The sequence below is a fragment of the Crinia signifera genome, chromosome 19 (assembly GCF_055691185.1).
Source record: "Crinia signifera chromosome 19, ASM5569118v1, whole genome shotgun sequence".
In the NCBI taxonomy this organism is placed as follows: domain Eukaryota; kingdom Metazoa; phylum Chordata; class Amphibia; order Anura; family Myobatrachidae; genus Crinia; species Crinia signifera.
In genome coordinates, this window is record NC_139226.1 from 133,374,198 (window position 1) to 133,392,532 (window position 18,335).

The 18,335-nt window shown below is 48.9% G+C and overlaps 1 protein-coding gene across 2 annotated transcripts in view; it reads right to left on the minus strand.

Moving 5' to 3' along the window:
* Positions 1-18,335, minus strand: part of LOC146043030 (uncharacterized) — a 142,974-nt gene that overhangs the window by 14,007 nt on the left and 110,632 nt on the right. For both annotated transcript variants that reach the window (XM_083163397.1, XM_083163396.1), the window contains exon 12: positions 14,963-15,091. In XM_083163397.1, the coding sequence (XP_083019523.1) occupies positions 14,963-15,091 (129 nt within the window). The remainder of the gene's footprint in view (positions 1-14,962; positions 15,092-18,335) is intronic.

The following is an 18,335-nucleotide window of genomic DNA, read 5'->3' on the forward strand; positions in this document are numbered from 1 at the left end:
TGAGCCGCTTTCATCCCCAAAGCCGCCCCAGTGTGTATGGGCAAGCGGTGAATGCTGATGCGCACTCCCAGGGCATCGCCGGCGGCCGCCGTTCGTCTGCTGACTTCCAGCCTCCTGCTAGAGTGGCGGAAATCGCTGAACGGAAAACATTTTCAGCAAATCGGTTTCAACGATCACCACTGTCCATACACGCTGGGTAAAATCGCCCGGTGTGTATGGACCTTCAGGAAACCAGGAGCGTCAAGTTTACAATATGCATCCGTAGTCCCAATCCGATCCTGGCACACACACGGACTACTCAAGCTGCTGGAGCGGACGCTTAGAACTCGACAGTACTGCGATATTTGGGATGCCATTTAACCCTTTGAGTGCCGACATCTCTGTGAGATGCGCAAAATGTCCACTAAAAATGCCAGCGTCGCTCACATTAGTTATATACATTCAAAAAAAAAAATGTTGCGTAAACAGAAAAAAATAAAAAAAGTTTCTATTACTTATATAAAGGTAAACATTACAGGTCACCGGATAAATAGGTTTGCTTGCCAATTTTCACAACTATTTTGACAAATTAATTTGGCATTCAGAGGGTTAAATACAAATACAGACTCCTCGTGTTCATCTGACGCCATTATTCACGACAAAGTTCTGTGCAACCGCACTCTGGGAATAAAGGGATTTTTGTAAGAACTTACCGTTCGAATCCCTTTCTCTGATATGGTCCTGGTGACACAGCTTCACATTGGGATGTAGGAGGGTCCGCAGGAGCCAGGCACCTATCCTAAAGCTTTTGGAGGGTAGGCTCCTCCCCTACTGCATCCCAGATTCCTCAGTTCAATCTTTCAAAGCCACTGGAATACATTAACTCAGTACAAACACCTGCACATATTATATGCACAATTTTAAATTTAACTTTTCAACCAATTATAACATGAAACATCATGAACACTGGCATACTTACTGAGCGTAAGGGAGGGATCGCTGTGTCACCAGGACCATATCAGAGAAAGGGATTCGAACGGTAAGTTCTTACAAAAATCCCTTTTTCTCTTTCAATGGTCCTGGTGACACAGCTTCACATTGGGACGTTCCAGAGCCGGTCCTTTTGGGTGGGTACGCTCAGGTCTGCAGTTTTCATCACTGCTTGCCCGAATGATGCGTCCACCGACGCGAACTCATGGAACCTATCGAATTTGGCAAAAGTATGAACAGATGACCAAGTGGCAGCCCTGCAAACCTGCTCAGCTGTTGCCCCATGTCGAACCGCCCAAGAGGTGGCAACCGACCTGGTGGTATGCGCATTAATCCTGGCCGGTACAGGCCTACCAACTTTAGTATATGCAAACGCAATAACAGAGCGCAACCACCTAGCAATGGTCTGCTTAGAAGCAGGCCAACTAAGTTTGTGTATGTCATACAAACCAGTAAAGTATCAGTCTTTCTGACACTCTTAACTCTGTCCACATAAACGCGCAAGACGCGCACAACATCCAAATTCCTCAATTTGTCCCTTTTTCTAACAACCCTCTGGGGGTTGAAACACAGGCAGAACAATCTCCTGATTTAGATGAAAAGCAGAGACTACTTTTGGTAAAAATCTAGGGGTACTGTCCGAAAGGCAGCCCTATCATCATGACATATAAGGGAGGAAGACTTGTAGAACAAAGCTATCAACTCCGATACTCTTTTTTTTTTTTTCTGACGCCACCGCCAACAAAAATACCAGCTTCCCTGAAAGGAAACTAAGGTCATCCGACCTTAACGGCTCAAAAGGCGCCTCTTTAAGGTACTCCAGAGCCAGAGATAATTCCCCTGGCGCTACTGGTTGGTTGTAGGGAGGTTTCAATAGAGAAACCCCCTGCAGGAAGGTCTGTACTTCTGGTTCTAACGCAATCCTTCTTTGGAAAGAAATTGACACAGTCGAGATATGTACTCTGAGTGACTGAAGGCCTAACCCAGAGGAAAGGCCCTCCTGTAAAAAACTCCAACAATTTAGCCATTTTAAATCTCGATGTGCGTGACCTCTGTCTTACACACCACCAAATATAGGTCTTCCAGGCCCCAAAATAATTTACAGAAGACACTGACTTTCTGGCTTTCCTCATTGCGTTAACCACCGCCTCTGAGAATCCTATATTCCTCAAAATGGCGTTTTCAACAGACAGACCGTCAAAATTAATCGAGCTGAATCCAGCTGGTTGAACGGTCCTTGTTTTAAAAGGTCTGACCTCAGAGGTAGACGCCACGAGTCCACAGAGAATCTCTGAAGCCTCGAGTACCAGGATCTCCCTGGCCAATCTGGGTCCACTAAACTTACTGGAATTGTCTGGGCCTGTATTGTTTTCAACACTCTTGCCAGCATTGAAACTGGCGAAAAATCATAAAGAAGATTCCCCTCCCAGGGGATAGTCATGGTATCCACTGCTTCTGCCAGTGGATCCCACGTCCTGTCATAAAACCTGGGTACCTGATGGTTGAACCTGTATGCCCTCAGGTCCCTATCCGGGGTTTCCCCCTTATTGTAATCTAGTGGAATACTTGTGGATTCAGCCTCCATTTCCCTTCCATCAGTTTCTCCCTGCTCAGGAAGTCGGCCTCTATATTCTCCACTCCTGGTATGAATATTGCTGATAATGCTAGAACATTCTGTTCCGCCCACAAGAAGATTCGGGACACCTCCCACATGGCCAGATTGCTGTGTGTGCCTCCCTGGTGATTCAGATACGCCACAGCTGTGACGTTGTTGGTCTGAATGCCTAAAAGGGGCTCTTGTAATCTTTTCTCCCGCCAGAGAAAACCTCTTCCACACAGCCCTCAGTTCCACGATGTTGATCAGTAAGGCAGACTGTAAAGAATCAGTCTTTCTGCTCTAGAGTCCATAAGCCCTGCAGACGCAGGTCCACGACTACTGCCCCTCAGCCTCTGAGACTGGCGTCGGTAGTGACTACCAACCAGCTCCAGGACTGCAGGGACCGACCCCCCCGAAGGGAATCCACCTCCATCCACCATTTTAGGAAGGATCGAGTTTCTGAAAACAACACCATTTGTTCTGACCTCATGGTCTGAGTGTTCCCTGACCAGCCTGTCAGAATGTTCCACTGGGACACTCTAGAGTGGAACCTGGCGAACTGTAACATCTCGAAAGACGCCACCATCTTCCCCAGCAGTTTGAGGCACCTCCATACTGCTGTGCTCTGAGACCCTAGGATCTCCTGTACCAAGGCAGCCAGATCCCTGGCCTATGCCTCTGGTAGAAACACCCAATGCAACTGGGTATCCAAACCAATCCCCAAGAATTGGAGTCTCTGTGACGGCACCGATTGAGACTTTTGTAAATTTAAAAGCCAGCCGTGAATCTGCAAAACCTGATGGTTTCTGCCAAGTGACTCTTCACTTGTCTGCTGACTCCGCTTTAAACCGCAGGTCGTCCAAAAATGGAATAACCATGATTTCCCTCAGTCGAAGCACATCCGCCATTTCTGACATTATTTGGTGAATACCCTTGACGCTGTGGCCAGACCAAAAGGCAACGCCTGTAATTACAGGAGAAGGTCTCCTATTGCACACCCCAATAGTGCCTGATGATCCGGGTGGATAGGAACCTGCAAGTATGCGTCCTGGACCTTTATGGACGCTAAAAATTCTCCCTGGTCCCGGCTTAGCAGCACAGACCGTAGAGACTCTATTTTGAAATGGTCTACCCACAAATGGCTATTAATGCCTTTAAGTTTAGGATCAGCTGAAAGACCCGTCTGGTTTGGGCACCAAAAACAGAGTGAAATAAAAGCCTTTTTTCCCTCCGCTCTGGGGACCGGGACTACCACACCCTTCTCTAAAAGAGAATGAGCCGCTCCCAAGAGAGCTGTACGGAGCCGAGCCTCCTTTGGTAGTGGTGTAGGAATGAACCTTCTCGGTGGAAGAACTTTGAAGGGAATCTTTTAACCCTGGGTTATATTTCTAACCCAAGCGTTCCGGTCTAACAGTGCCCCTGCGTCTCTGAACAGTGACAGACGTCCCCCCTCCTTAAACACCGCCGGGCAAAACCCCTGGCAGTATGCGGAGGATTTTTCCTCTCCTTTGGTTTCTTATAAAAAGAACCAAATTTTGACTTTGGGGCCTTGCCCCTGGAGGACTGAGACTATCCCTTAAAAGACTGTCCTCAAAAGGACGCACCTCCTCTAGGGGAGGGCCAAAAGGATGGCCTGAAAGCAGAAAACCTTGATGTCTGCTTTGGCTGCAGGGGTAGGCAGGAAAGTGCTTTTTTCCACCTGTGGCCTGCTTATTAATCTCTTCCAGTTGTAAACCAATAACAGCTTTCCTTTAAAAGCAAATGCCTCTAAGCCTTTTTAGACTTGTTATCTGCCTTCCAAGCTATAAGCCAGAGCACTCTCCTGGCATTCCAAACACTGAGGAAACTCTGGCAGCCATTTTGAGAGCTTCCTGCTCAGCCTGAATCACATTTCTGCAGCAGCATTAGACTTCTCTGCATAGTAACAACACACACAAAACAGTATGTCAACTAGAGCACAGGTCACTGACCCACCAATCCTGGCCTTAGAGACCCAGACTGAAGCCAATCAGAGGACTTGCTTGCTTGAAGGCTTGCACTGGTAGCACAGTGGCTTTTGACAAGTATACCACAGAAGCCTCTACCACTGGAACATTTTCCCAGAGGTCTGCATGATCCTCAGGCATGGGATACAGGCTTAACCATCTATTTTGGCATCTAAAGCCTTTTGTCAGGGGTTTTCCAATAAATCTTGTAAACCCTTGTCTGCAGAGAGATATCATTTCCCTCACGCTGTCTCTTAAAAACAACCTTAGCAGGAGTTTTTTACTTCACAGACAAATTCAATGCCTGTTTACAGCAGTAATCAAATCCTCCACCCCTGAGGGTGAGGACTCTTCAGAAACATCACCCTGAACCCAGGGTATGTCTGTGTACTCTCCCTCCTCATCAGCAGCTAATAATGGCACTGAATAAGACCTTTTAGGGGTCCCCCCAGAATAACCATAAAGCTTGTCAAACAAGTAATTTAAACCTGCTGATTCCCATAGCAGTATCCTGCATGACTTGTATAAGTCAGGATCTGTCTGGGTCCGAGGCAAAGAGCTGGACGGACTGCTGAGAGAATGGCCATGGTCTAGGGAAATTACCAGCCATCACTCTGCCTGTCCAGTAATGCACCAAAGCATTTTCAGACCTGTCTCAGGGACTTAACCCTCGCAAGGTCCGATGCACTACCCTCTGGGGTTCACTCCCCATGGGTTTCACAGCAGCGCATAAAATACAAAAGCCCCCCTTAGGGACAAATTTCAGTGTACAACCACTGCAAGCGCTCAATGCATTAAAGGCTCCCTCCCCCAAAACCACAGACTGTTGCTCAGACATGATGTTCTCAATAACACAGTCACAGCATTAACTGTACATACATTATATACAGTGTACTCAGTCACTTAGCTTTCTGTAGTCTTCAGAATGGGGAAAGCGAAGCCCAGGAAATCCAATCACTCTGTCAGGATCAGTAAGCCAGCTCAGCTCCGCTGCAAGCGTTCTGAATGGCGCCAAAACAGAGTGAGGGAAGGGACCAAGTCCCTGCTGCTGCGGGGTCTGTGACTTTTGGCGCCAACTACCCCCAGACAGCCGCTCCCATTGTAGGATCTCCTCGTTCCAGTATCTCCCCCTCAGCTGGGGACCACTCGGAACATGCCTGTAACAACACTGCTGTCCTCTCAGTATAGGAGCTCAGTGTGTAAGCTCCGCAGAAAATGGCCGCCGCCATCACGGAGCGCCTGTCCCCCATGATCCCCACCTAGCGTGAAGCCGGTTTCAGAGCGCTCCGGAGCCCAGGCAGCTTCTTAAAAGAAGCTGTAAGCGCTGCACAGGGAGACCAGACAGCGTCTCCCTCGTGCACAGTGAGCTGACAGGACTCGTTTCTGTCAGCTCCTGCTGCGCTAGCAGTGTGAGGATTCACTAATGAGAATCCTCACACTGTGCCTACCTAGCTAGTGTAGAAGTTAATAAAATAATAAAAACCCTAACTAACTCTACTCCTTCGGCTGCTCCAGCAGCCCTTTAGAATAGCACCCACTCCAGTGGGCACCTAACACGAACTGAGGAATCTGGGATGCAGTAGGGGAGGAGCCTACCCTCCAAAAGCTTTAGGATAGGTGCCTGGCTCCTGCGGACCCTCCTACATCCCAATGTGAAGCTGTGTCACCAGGACCATTGAAAGAGAAATAACGTTAGAGCAGTAATTAATAATAAGTACAATTATACAGTACATGCCTCAAGCATCGTTAGTAGTAGAGTTTCCTAACAAAGTGATCTCAGACTCCTGGAAGGTTGACGACTATTCTATTTACCATTTTTGGTACTTGTTTCCTAGCACGGCGCCCGTCTCATTGATTGTATGCCTTAAGTGTGAGGTACTTAAGGCATACAATCAACGCGATGGACCCGATTCTCTGTCAATCACCTGCTAATTTGCCGGTGAAAGAGAAAATCGCGTTGATCGCGGCCCATTATAATGGGCCACGATGCGATCAACACGACTTTCCCATAGAGAATGATGTTAAATTATTTTCCAAGTCAAAATTGGGTTGATCGCGTCGGCCGCGGCCCATTATAATGCAATCAACGCGATTTTACATAGGGGACAATGGGAAATGGGCCAATATGGCCAATTTCTCATTGAGTATGGTTATAAAGTATGGTTAATGCCACCCCACTATTGACGTCAACCCGAAGCGTGGCGAGCGCAGCGAGCCCACGAGGGGTGGCAGTACGCGTCCTCCAACCTTTTCATACCCCCACTATCCACGTCGGCGTGGAGTTGATTTTCTAAAGCGTGGCGAGCGCAGCGAGCCCGCGAGGGGCGGCGGTACGCGTCCTCCAACCTTTTCATACCCCCACTATCCACGTCGGCGTGGAGTTGATTTTATAAAGTGTGGCGAGCGCAGCGAGCCACCGAGCCCGAAGCGCGGCGAGCCCCGCGATGGGACGCGTATACCTGTGAAGTTATGCGCTGCACTCGCCACGCTTCGGGCTCGGTGGCTCGCTGCGCTTGCCACACTTTATAAAATCAACTCCACGCCGACATGGATAGTGGGGGTATGAAAAGGTCGGAGGACGCGTTCCGCTGCGCTCGCCACGCTTCAATAGTGGGGTGGCGTTAACATTGGGGGGGCATTTAAAACATGAGGGGGGTTTTCTATTAAAATGGGGGGGGGTTTGGGGCTTTTTACATTAAAATCAATGTAAAATAGGGTCTCAGGGACCATTTTCCATTGATTCCAATGTAAAAATCGGGTCGATCGCGTTGCATGCGATTTGGTTGGTCCGACCCGATCAATACAATCTAAATCGCGGGCGCCTTGCTAGGAAATAAGTACCCCATTTTTTTTTCAATTAGATGTAAATAACTACAGGTACTTGTGTATTAGCATGGCGCCTGATTTCACTACGTATGCAAACGTAGTGAAATCGCATTGCATGCCTTTATTGTATTTTACCCATTATATGGCATATAATGTCATTTATTTACGCACCACCCCCATTATCGACGTCATCCTGAAGCGTGGCTAGCGCAGCGGTACGTGTCCGTCTGACCTTTTCATACCCCCAACTATCCACGTCGGCGTGGAGTTGATTTTATATAGTGTGGCGAGCGCAGCGAGCCCCGCGAGGGGACGCGTATATGTTACATGTGTTACGCGTGCGCTCGCCACGCTTCGGGCTCGGTGGCTCGCCACACAATATAAATTGGCCAATGATATAGGTCCCGACCGACGCGATGCCCGCGATTTTTCCTTTGCCGGCAAAATGGACCTGATTTCAAAGGAAATCGGGTCCATCGCGGGCATCGTGTACCTTAACTTAAAGGTACACGATGCCCAAGATTGTGGCCGTGCTAGGAAACAAGTACCAAAAAATCGCATCCTATCGCATCGCATGCCATACAATAATGAAATGCAACGTGATGCGATTTCACTACCCTGAATAGCCCACTACGCAAATGCCGTAGTGGGCGCTGTGCTAATACACAAGTACCAAACTACAATATTTACAATACCTTTTTTTTTCTAAATTGTAGGACAATGTAGAAATGGGCCCGATCACACAATTGCCGCGGCTAAATATCCCATGTTCTCTGCAGCTCAGCTTGCACCAAGCATCTTATTGCAGCACACTGTTTAATATGGCATGTCGCACTTCTATCTTTGTGTGCATCTGAGTATATGAATTGCTACGATACAAAGCTTTTATACCGCCAACTTCCTTTGTAATTTGCATACAGACTCCACCCCACACAGATAGATCAGTGCTGCATTGAATTGTGCGTATTACGCACAGACAGACAGACAAACTAACCACTCTGCATGGGGATGCGGTCACTCGGACCACTGTCAAAATGTCCATATGGAAAAAAGTTGACGTGATTTTTCCATGATTTTTTTTTTTTAAAACCGACTTTACCATCACAATGGGCATAGAGGGAGAACATCTCTCATCTCAGCACGGCATACTTGCGCCAGGCATCGCTAATGCTGCATGGCGTATTGAAGCTAGGTACAAATGTAGCTGCTTTCATTTACGTGAATACACACACAAAATACATTTAAAAATTGTTTTTTTTTTTTAAATGACAAACCTGTAATAAGTTAGACATTAATTCCTGTCACACTGCCGGTGGGAGCTTAAATCTGATCTCTGTGCCATCAACGCACAGAATCGCGTCACCGGTAAATCAAACATACAGCTAATCCTTCCAAATACAAAAATGTATGATCTTATCTTTGTAGAAGCCGGGGATTTAAATGGCAATATCAGGCTGGAGCAAGGTGACTCAGATACTCATTGTAGCGCTGCTACTGACAGATGTGACTTGAATATTACTTTACTTGACATGGATACCTAGTTTGGATGTATATTCTGAGGTATGCAATACTTATAATAATTCTTAAAACTAACAACAACAACAGTTTGTGACATACAGAACAGAAACAGTCATTTCATTATAAAAAGGATAAGCCTTGGTGGTCACTGTCAGTGGAGGAGGGATGTAGAGCCCCTAATTGACTTAAGAGTGAATGTTGAGCCTCTTACAAGAAATGACATCTGCTGACTAAATTAGTAAATTACATTAATGGGATGATTGATCCGGCAGGTTAATTGATACTTATAGGGTCAAGAACCAAGCAGAGTTGCTAGCTGTACTATGAAGGCTTTGTGTAAACGGCAAAAGGCCTTACATTGATTTTGTAATACCCTTTTACACCAAAGTCCCTGGTCGGACCCTGGTCTTTGAACACGGGAGTTTCCAGGGTTGGTCCCAGCTTCATACCCCATTTACACAGCACTTCAACCTGGTTTGGACCTGGGTCTGCACCATTTACACTGAACCTGGGTCAGCCCTGCTTTTCCCTATGGATGATATTAAAAATGTCCATTTTAGGACTGATAAACTGCCAGCCAACCTTCCCTCAATGATTTAAATAAAAATTAAAAGACATGAAAATTTAGCGTTGGTTTATTTTGTAAGATATTTTTTCAAAAGGTATTATTCAGTGCTCAAGCAAGCATAGCGGTATAAAAGTGCAGCATCTCCCATGTGCTCCCCCCAGTCCCCTTCACCTGCAGCAGCAGACCAAATCTCCCATGTGCTCCCCCAGTCCCCTTCCCCTGCAGCAGCAGACCAAATCTCCCATGTGCTCCCCCCAGCCCCTTCCCCTGCAGCAGCAGACCAAATCTCCCATGTGCTCCCCCCAGCCCCTTCCCCCTGCAGCAGCAGACCAAATCTCCCATGTGCTCCCCCCAGCCCCTTCCCCTGCAGCAGCAGACCAAATCTCCCATGTGCTCCACCCAGTCCCCTTCCCCTGCAGCAGCAGACCGAATCTCCCATGTGCTCCCCCCAGCCCCCTTCCCCTGCAGCAGCAGACCGAATCTCCCATGTGCTCCACCCAGTCCCCTTCCCCTGCAGCAGCACACCGAATCTCCCATGTGCTCCCCCCAATCCCCTTCCCCTGCAGCAGCAGACCGAATCTCCCATGTGCTCCCCCAGTCCCCTTCCCCTGCAGCAGCAGACCGAATCTCCCATGTGCTCCCCCAGTCCCCTTCCCCTGCAGCAGCAGACCAAATCTCCCATGTGCTCCCCCCAGCCCCCTTCCCCTGCAACAGCAGACCGAATCTCCCATGTGCTCCCCCCAGCCCCCTTCCCCTGCAGCAGCAGACCGAATCTCCCATGTGCTCCCCCCAGCCCCCTTCCCCTGCAGCAGCAGACCGAATCTCCCATGTGCTCCCCCCAGCCCCCTTCCCCTGCAGCAGCAGACCGAATCTCCCATGTGCTCCCCCAGCCCCCTTCCCCTGCAGCAGCAGACCAAATCTCCCATGTGCTCCACCCAGTCCCCTTCCCCTGCAGCAGCACACCGAATCTCCCATGTGATCCCCCAGCCCCCTTCCCCTGCAGCAGCAGACCGAATCTCCCATGTGCTCCCCAGTCCCCTTCCCCTGCAGCAGCAGACCGAATCTCCCATGTGCCCCCCCCAGCCCCCTTCCCCTGCAGCAGCAGACCGAATCTCCCATGTGCTCCCCCCAGCCCCCTTCCCCTGCAGCAGCAGACCGAATCTCCCATGTGCTCCCCCCAGCCCCCTTCCCCTGCAGCAGCAGACCGAATCTCCCATGTGCTCCCCCCAGCCCCCTTCCCCTGCAGCAGCAGACCGAATCTCCCATGTGCTCCCCACAGCCCCCTTCCCCTGCAGCAGCAGACCGAATCTCCCATGTGCTCCCCCCAGTCCCCTTCCCCTGCAGCAGCAGACAGCATCTCCCATGTGCTCCCCAGCCCCCTTCCCCTGCAGCAGCAGACCGAATCTCCCATGTGCTCCCCCCAGCCCCCTTCCCCTGCAGCAGCAGACCGAATCTCCCATGTGCTCCCCCCAGCCCCCTTCCCCTGCAGCAGCAGACCGAATCTCCCATGTGCTCCCCCCAGCCCCCTTCCCTTGCAGCAGCAGACCGAATCTCCCATGTGCTCCCCCCAGTCCCCTTCCCCTGCAGCAGCAGACCGAATCTCCCATGTGCTCCCCAGCCCCCTTCCCCTGCAGCAGCAGAAAGCATCTCCCATGTGCTCCCCCCAGCCCCCTTCCCCTGCAGCAGCAGACAGCATCTCCCATGTGCTCCCCCAGCCCCCTTCCCCTGCAGCAGACCGAATCTCCCATGTGCTCCCCCCAGCCCCCTTCCCCTGCAGCAGCAGACCGAATCTCCCATGTGCTCCCCCCAGCCCCCTTCCCCTGCAGCAGCAGACCGAATCTCCCATGTGCTCCCCCCAGTCCTTCCCCTGCAGCAGCAGACCGAATCTCCCATGTGCTCCCCCAGCCCCCTTCCCCTGCAGCAGCAGACCGAATCTCCCATGTGCTCCCCCCAGCCCCCTTCCCCTGCAGCAGCAGACCGAATCTCCCATGTGCTCCCCCCAGCCCCCTTCCCCTGCAGCAGCAGACCGAATCTCCCATGTGCTCCCCCGGGATATGGTCAGTTGGTCGACCTAAAGATATGGTCGGCATACTGCAAGGTCCACAGGGGTCTTGGTCCACAGGACATTAGGTAGACACAAGCATTAGGTCAACATGGTCTAAGTCAACAGTCAAAAAGTCAACATGGGGTTTTTCATTGTTTTTTGAGCCGACAGGTGGTGTTTCATGCCCTACCATCCACTAGGGCAGTGATGGCTAACCTTAACACTCCAGCTGTTGTTGAACTAAACATCCCAGCATGCCCTGCTACAGTTTTACTATTTGGCCATGCTAAAACTGATGCAGGGCATGCTGAGATGTGTAGTTCAACAACAGCTGGGGTGTCAAGGTTAGCCATCACTGCACTAGGGCATGGGGAGAGAATAAAATAGTGTGCCGAGCGCATGGACACTTAAAACTGTGTCATGCCCACTGTGTCGACATTTGGGTAAAAAAAAAAAAAAAATCTGTGAAAAACCCCATGTTCACCTTTTGGACTGGTATCCTAGATTGTTGACCTAATGACCTGTTGACCTTGTCCCATGTTGACCTACACCCGTTGACCTTGCAGTATGTTGACCTAGTGGTGTCGACCATCTTTAGGTCGGCCATACAATCCATGAGGGGAGAAGTCACATACCTTTGAACTACCTGGCAGCTTCCTGGACGGCTACGACTGTATGCAGTCATTTTGCATAGGATGTATTGTATGTGATGCCAGCCAAGCCTACTAGAGGCTTGGCAATCCAACAAATCTATAGTGCAATGGTCTCGGGACAGGCGTCAAATCGGACCTGGTGTCAAACACATGCAATTTTGACACTTTTCATCCGATACTCGTCCCGATCCATCGGAATCGGATAAAAACAAAATCACCCTAGTGTATGGACACCTTCAGGAGTTAATTCTAAGATATAGTACATGTTGAGTATCCCTTATCTGAAATGCTTGGGAGCACGTGCATTTTTGGATAAGGGATTTTTTCGGATTTTTAAATTCATAGTTACCTGGTCCCCACGTGGTGGCCCGATGTCCACGGCGTCCCCTGGTGGCCTTCAGGATCCTTTTCAGCGGCATCTCCGGATCCTAGGGTTGCATTGCGCCAGTGACATCACCGGCGCGCCCACGCATTTGTCCAATGCACTCCAGGGACCGCAGATGGCGCTGAAGAGGATCCTGAAGGCCACCGTGGATATCAGGGGACGAGGTAAGTATGAAAAAAAAGGGGCTGGGGGAAAAACAACAACAACAACAACAACAAAAATAACCTGAAATATTCTGAAAAAACACGGTTTTCGGAATATTTGGGTCTTTGGAATACACGGATAAGGGAGACCGACCTGTATATGGCTCCTAAAGGTTAAAAGGTTATAGCTTTCTTTCTTTGGTATGTCCCACCCCACCAGATGCAATTACTATTCTATGGGAATGGAAACCTTGTACACTATGTGGAAGAAAGTCATTGGACACCCTGGTCTGAAATAATGGAATCTTCCTGACAAAGTGAATATGGACTCTTCCTACATGTATAAATATGGAAGCAAGCGTCGTAGCAGATCATTTGCTGATAAAATGTCGGACAGGAAACGCACTCGGTTATCATGGTCGAGCTGCGGCTCACAAGCCTCTGATCACAAAAACCAATACACGACAGAGACTTTGTTGGTGTAAGGAGCGGAAAAACTGGACGGTGGAGCAATGGAAACAAGTCCTACGGAGCGATGAATCACGCGTCACATTGTTTCCATCAGATGGGAGAGTGTGGGTATGGGGATTGCCTGGAGAACGCCGGTTACCCGAATGTGTAGTGCCAACAGTAATATTTGGAGGTGGAGGCATCATGTTCTGGGGTTGTTTCTGTTGGCATGGCATGGGCCCATTGGTACAGGTGCATGGGAACGTGACATTGGAGACCTACCGAGATATTCTGGATAACTCCATGTTACCTACGTTGTGGCGTTTCTATGGGAACGACGATTGTGTGTTCCAGTACGACAATGTGACGTGTCATGTTTCGAGGGCTACAGTGAGGTGTTATGACGAAAATCGCGTCACCCGACTACTGTGGCCTGTGCAAAGCCCTGATTTGAACCCCATAGAACATCTGTGGGACGAACGTGAGCGCAGGCTGTGGTCACGATCACCTCACCCTTCTACACTACCACAGTTGGTGACGGTACTGCAGGAGGTATGGCACCATATCCCACTATCTGCTACACAAACTTGTGGAAAGTTTACCAGGACGAGTAGCTGCTGTTATTTCTGCAAAATGTGGACATACCCCCTATTGATTGTAAATAAACGCATGGTTTCCGTTGACATGTGGTGTCCAATGACTTTCTTCCATGTAGTGTATACCACCTAAAGTTTTACTCCTTTCATGGATACAATCTCAATTATTTTTCCTTCTTTTCACATTACTCCATTTGCCCACTACCCACCTACACCCAGGGGATGCTACCCCAAATAGAGCCTACTTTTACTCCCTTTGTTTAATTATTTTTTATTTTTTCATTTCCTCTTCTTATTCTTTTTCTCTTTTCTTTCTAATAATTGTGTGTTCTCAGTATTCTACCTAAACATGTGGTTTACAGCACGTCATTAACACGCAGCCACTAAAAGACTTAAAAACATAAAATGTATATTATAATGTATATATCTATCCCAAAGCACAGATGTGACCACATTCATTAGAAACCGAAACGTGTATACTATCATTTAGGTTGATAAGGATTCGCTGCATTACAAATCATTCAAAATGAGGAGGGAATGTTTTTTAGTTTTATTCCCCTGTTGGGATTGCTGCACACTGCAGGAGGTTTGCGGATTTTACACCCCCCACACATTGGGACAATTTCACACCACTCACCACTCGGTTCATGACTGTAAGAACGCTTTATAAAATGTATCTCCAGATGTATAGGTGACAGGTTTCTCACTACAGTTTCCATGTTTCATGTCTATATACACGGGTTACAGGTGTGTTCTGCAAAAGTCTCTTTGCTATAGAACAACTGCGTGCTATCTTCCTATACACAACCACTACATTTTGGGGGTTATTCTGGTTGAGTCACAAGGCTGCGGGATGCCCCCAGTGTCCAAGTGTTACTTTTGCAAGTGTCTGTGGCTATTGCAGTTTATGGTCTTTAACATGTTTGGATTGAAACGACGTTGCAAAGTTGATTGTATACTGTTTGCCATGCTATATTTCATCCTGCATGGGATCAAGCCCCCTCGCTTGCTTCCGTCCTTTCCTTTTCTCCCCTGCTCACCTTTATTTTTGAGAAATTCTCCAATTAAAAGTTGATGCGTAAAAAATAATATATACAGTATACAACATGTGCATCATTTTCTACCCAACTATTCTATCTCTAATAAGTACATATTGAAGACACCGCATCAAAGGGCATTTATACATTGTGAGATCAAACATGGGCACTAAGAAAGTATTAGACCCTACCTCCACTTTTTTCACTTTTTCGATCTCCCCTTTCTCCTCGAATTCGGGTCTGTCTATTTCAGCTTCTTCGTACTCATCTTCGCCTTGATTATTGGGGTCTTTGGCCGGATCAGCAGCATCCTCTGAAACCTGCAGGAGGGATATAGCCAACACTTTAAGGTGGCCATACATCAGAAAGACCTGCTTACAATCATGATTGTATCCAACCTTCCCTTCTACTCCCCGGTAGTCCTGGGTCATTTTTGGACACAATGTACCCCACAATCCATCAAAAAATCCAGCTGCTGCATATGGTTGTATAAGCCATCAAGTGACCGATTGCATGTGCTTACAAAGCACACGCAATCTGCTCCCAAGCCCAACTGATCAGACGTGCAGCACGTCTGATTAGAATACCAGTCCTCCAACCCACGGGACCATGCATTGCATGTGTGCACACAATCTGCATACAATCCATCATACAGTCCCTCGAGATTGTGTGCAATGTCTTTAAGGTGTATGGGGGTCTTCAGACAAGTTGTAACTGGATAAAGTTGATGAAACGGTTGTTTGCTCCTCAGGTTTATGAAAGGGTGGGATATAGTGTGTGCGTGTGTGTTTAATAATAGGGGCAAGGTGGAAAAGTAATTTCACATTTACCAATGACATTTTTCACCAAATTTGAGTTTTAATCACTAACAGAAGTTGGAAAGTTGGGCCCAGGTCATTGGAAGTAGTATGGGTGAAATGAAAGAAAAATCAAATGTATTCTTGAAATAGGCTAAATAGTCAGAAGTATTTGGCCGCGCCTGTGCATTATTGAATTTAAGTGTTTAAATCGGACTTGTTACCACAGGTGTATAAAATCAAGCACCGAGCCATGCAGTCTCCATTTGCAAACAGTTATGATAGAGAATGGGTCATTCTGTACAGCTCAGTGACTTCAAGCTTGGTACTTTGATAGGGTACCACCTTGATAACACGGATCCCTGCTGAACAGTCCATGGTCAACTGTAAGTGATGTTCTTAGAAAGTGTTTAGGAAGAGCAGCAACTCAGCCATGAAGTGGAAGACCAGAGTAGGGTCAATGACTGCTAAGGCCTCATGGTGCGCAGCAGCAGGGGCGGATTGGCCCACCAGGAAACTGGGCCATTTCCCGGTGGGCCGGCCCAACTCTTTAAAAAGGGGCCGGCCGCGCTCTCCCCTGGGCTGGCTGGGCCGCGGCTGCAGCACTTTGCCAAAATCCAAAATGGCCGCGGGAGGCTGCTGCCGCTCAGCACCTCACTGAAAGAAGAAGCAGCAGCAGCAGGGAAGCCGCCCACCGCCCCCCGCGCGCATTGCATAATGCAACCCCCCGCGCGCATTACATACCACCGCCACCCGCGAATTACATACGGCCACGCCCCCCCTCGCTCTCGGGCCGGAATCCAGTCCCACTCCGCCCACCAACATTATACCGATTCAGAGTGGAAGAGTTCCCAAATTCCCCTGGCATTAATGTAAGCGCAGAAAGGTGTGGTGGAAGCTTAATGGAATGGGTTTCACATCACTGAGTATAACGGAAAGCGGCAGATGGAGTGGTGTAACGCACACAGACGCTGGACTGTGGAGTACAAGAAACAGGTTCTGTGGAGGGGCAAATCCCACTGTTGAGCAGTCAGAGGGGCGGGTCTGGGTTTGGCAGATGCTGCGAGAATGTTACCTGCCTGACCGCATTATGACAAGTGTGTTTTGTTCCAGTATTCCTCCTATACCAGTCTGTTTTCAGGGTTTGGGCTGGGACCCTTACCTCCAGTATAGAGCAATCTTAGTGCTTCAGCATACAAAGACATTTATGCTTCAAACTTTGTGGCAACAGTTTGGGGAAGGCCCCTTTCCATTCCAACATGACTGTGCCCCAGTGCACAAAGCAAGGACCATGGCCCTTATTCTTGTTGACTCGGACAGATGCGTATTTTCGGACGGCCACCGAGTGTTCTTAGCCCCGCCTACCGTATGGATCGCTCACACTGTCCGAATGCGGTAAGACGCCGAGCAAACGGACCGCGAGTGGATGTTTCATGTGAACACCTCCCCATCTGTGGGAACCTCCCCCATCCTCCGATGGTCGCCGACCATCGAATGCTGGACCGAGCGGTCAGGCAGCACCGAGTGCTCCAGACCACTCGGACATTTCGCCGTATGAAAGCAGGGATATGGGCGGGCAGCTGGCATCCGGCTATGTCAGATGTCCGCCCCCCACACGTGCGTCACGGCCGGATTACCATACGTATGCCCAGCGTTTACATGGGAACGCCCATGAAACTTGGGGCGAACACATATGGTAATGAGCCCAAACAGCCCTCCACGCCCCTCTCCACCCCCTGCTCAGATGGCTCCGACCGATCATTTTCTGTAGGGAATTCACGCAGTATTCGGACGTGCGCAGCATTCGCACATGCGCAGAGACACCTCTGCACATGCGCAAACACAATACATCGGCCGTCCGGCCGAACACGCAGCCGTCCGACTCCACCTAAATAAGGGCCTATAAGTAGATGGTTTAATGAGTAATGTAGAATATAGAACTGTATTCTCTCTTACTGGAATCGGTACATCTATCAGAATGAACTTAGGTCTACAGTCATTAGGTCGACCCAACTAGGTCGACTGGCAGGAAGGTCGACCTGACTTAAGGTCGACATGAGCCAATGTCGACATGACTCAAGGTCGAATTTGCATAAAGGTCGACATGAGGAAGGTCGACTGGTCATAAGGTCGACATGGGTTTTTTCACTGTTTTTTTGATCCAAATGTCGACACAGTCGACATGGACACAGTTGGCAATGAGAATCGGACCCTCTCATCGCTCGCAATGCTTCGGGCACGGTGGCTCGCTTCGCTCGCCACAGCTTTAATAACCTCCTCCACGCCCTAGTGGATGGTAGGGCATGAAATACCGCCTGTCGGCACATGTCGGCTCAAAAAAACAGTGAAAAACTCCATGTCGACCTTATGACCAGTTGACCTTCCTCATGTCGACCTTTATGCAATTTCGACCTTAAGTCATGTCGACCTTCCTGCCAGTCGACCTAAGTTCATTCTAATAGATGACCGCTTCCCCTCTCACTTGGGTTGGAATTTCATTTCCTAAAGCTATGAAGAGAAAAGCGTCACGCACACACATAGCTGCTGCTCTCACGGACATCCTATAGCAGCTGCATACAATGGTCATAGGCATCTAAAGAGGACATCAGCGCTAAGAGAACACCACACACAGATAAACATGTATCAGTCACCTGTGTTACTACATACATGTAAGGACAAGTATTAGCAGAAGGCAGCTTGAACATATTAAGAGGAAGTGTGCTATAGCTCACAGACAAGGTCTACTGTATGTCGACATTCAATAGTT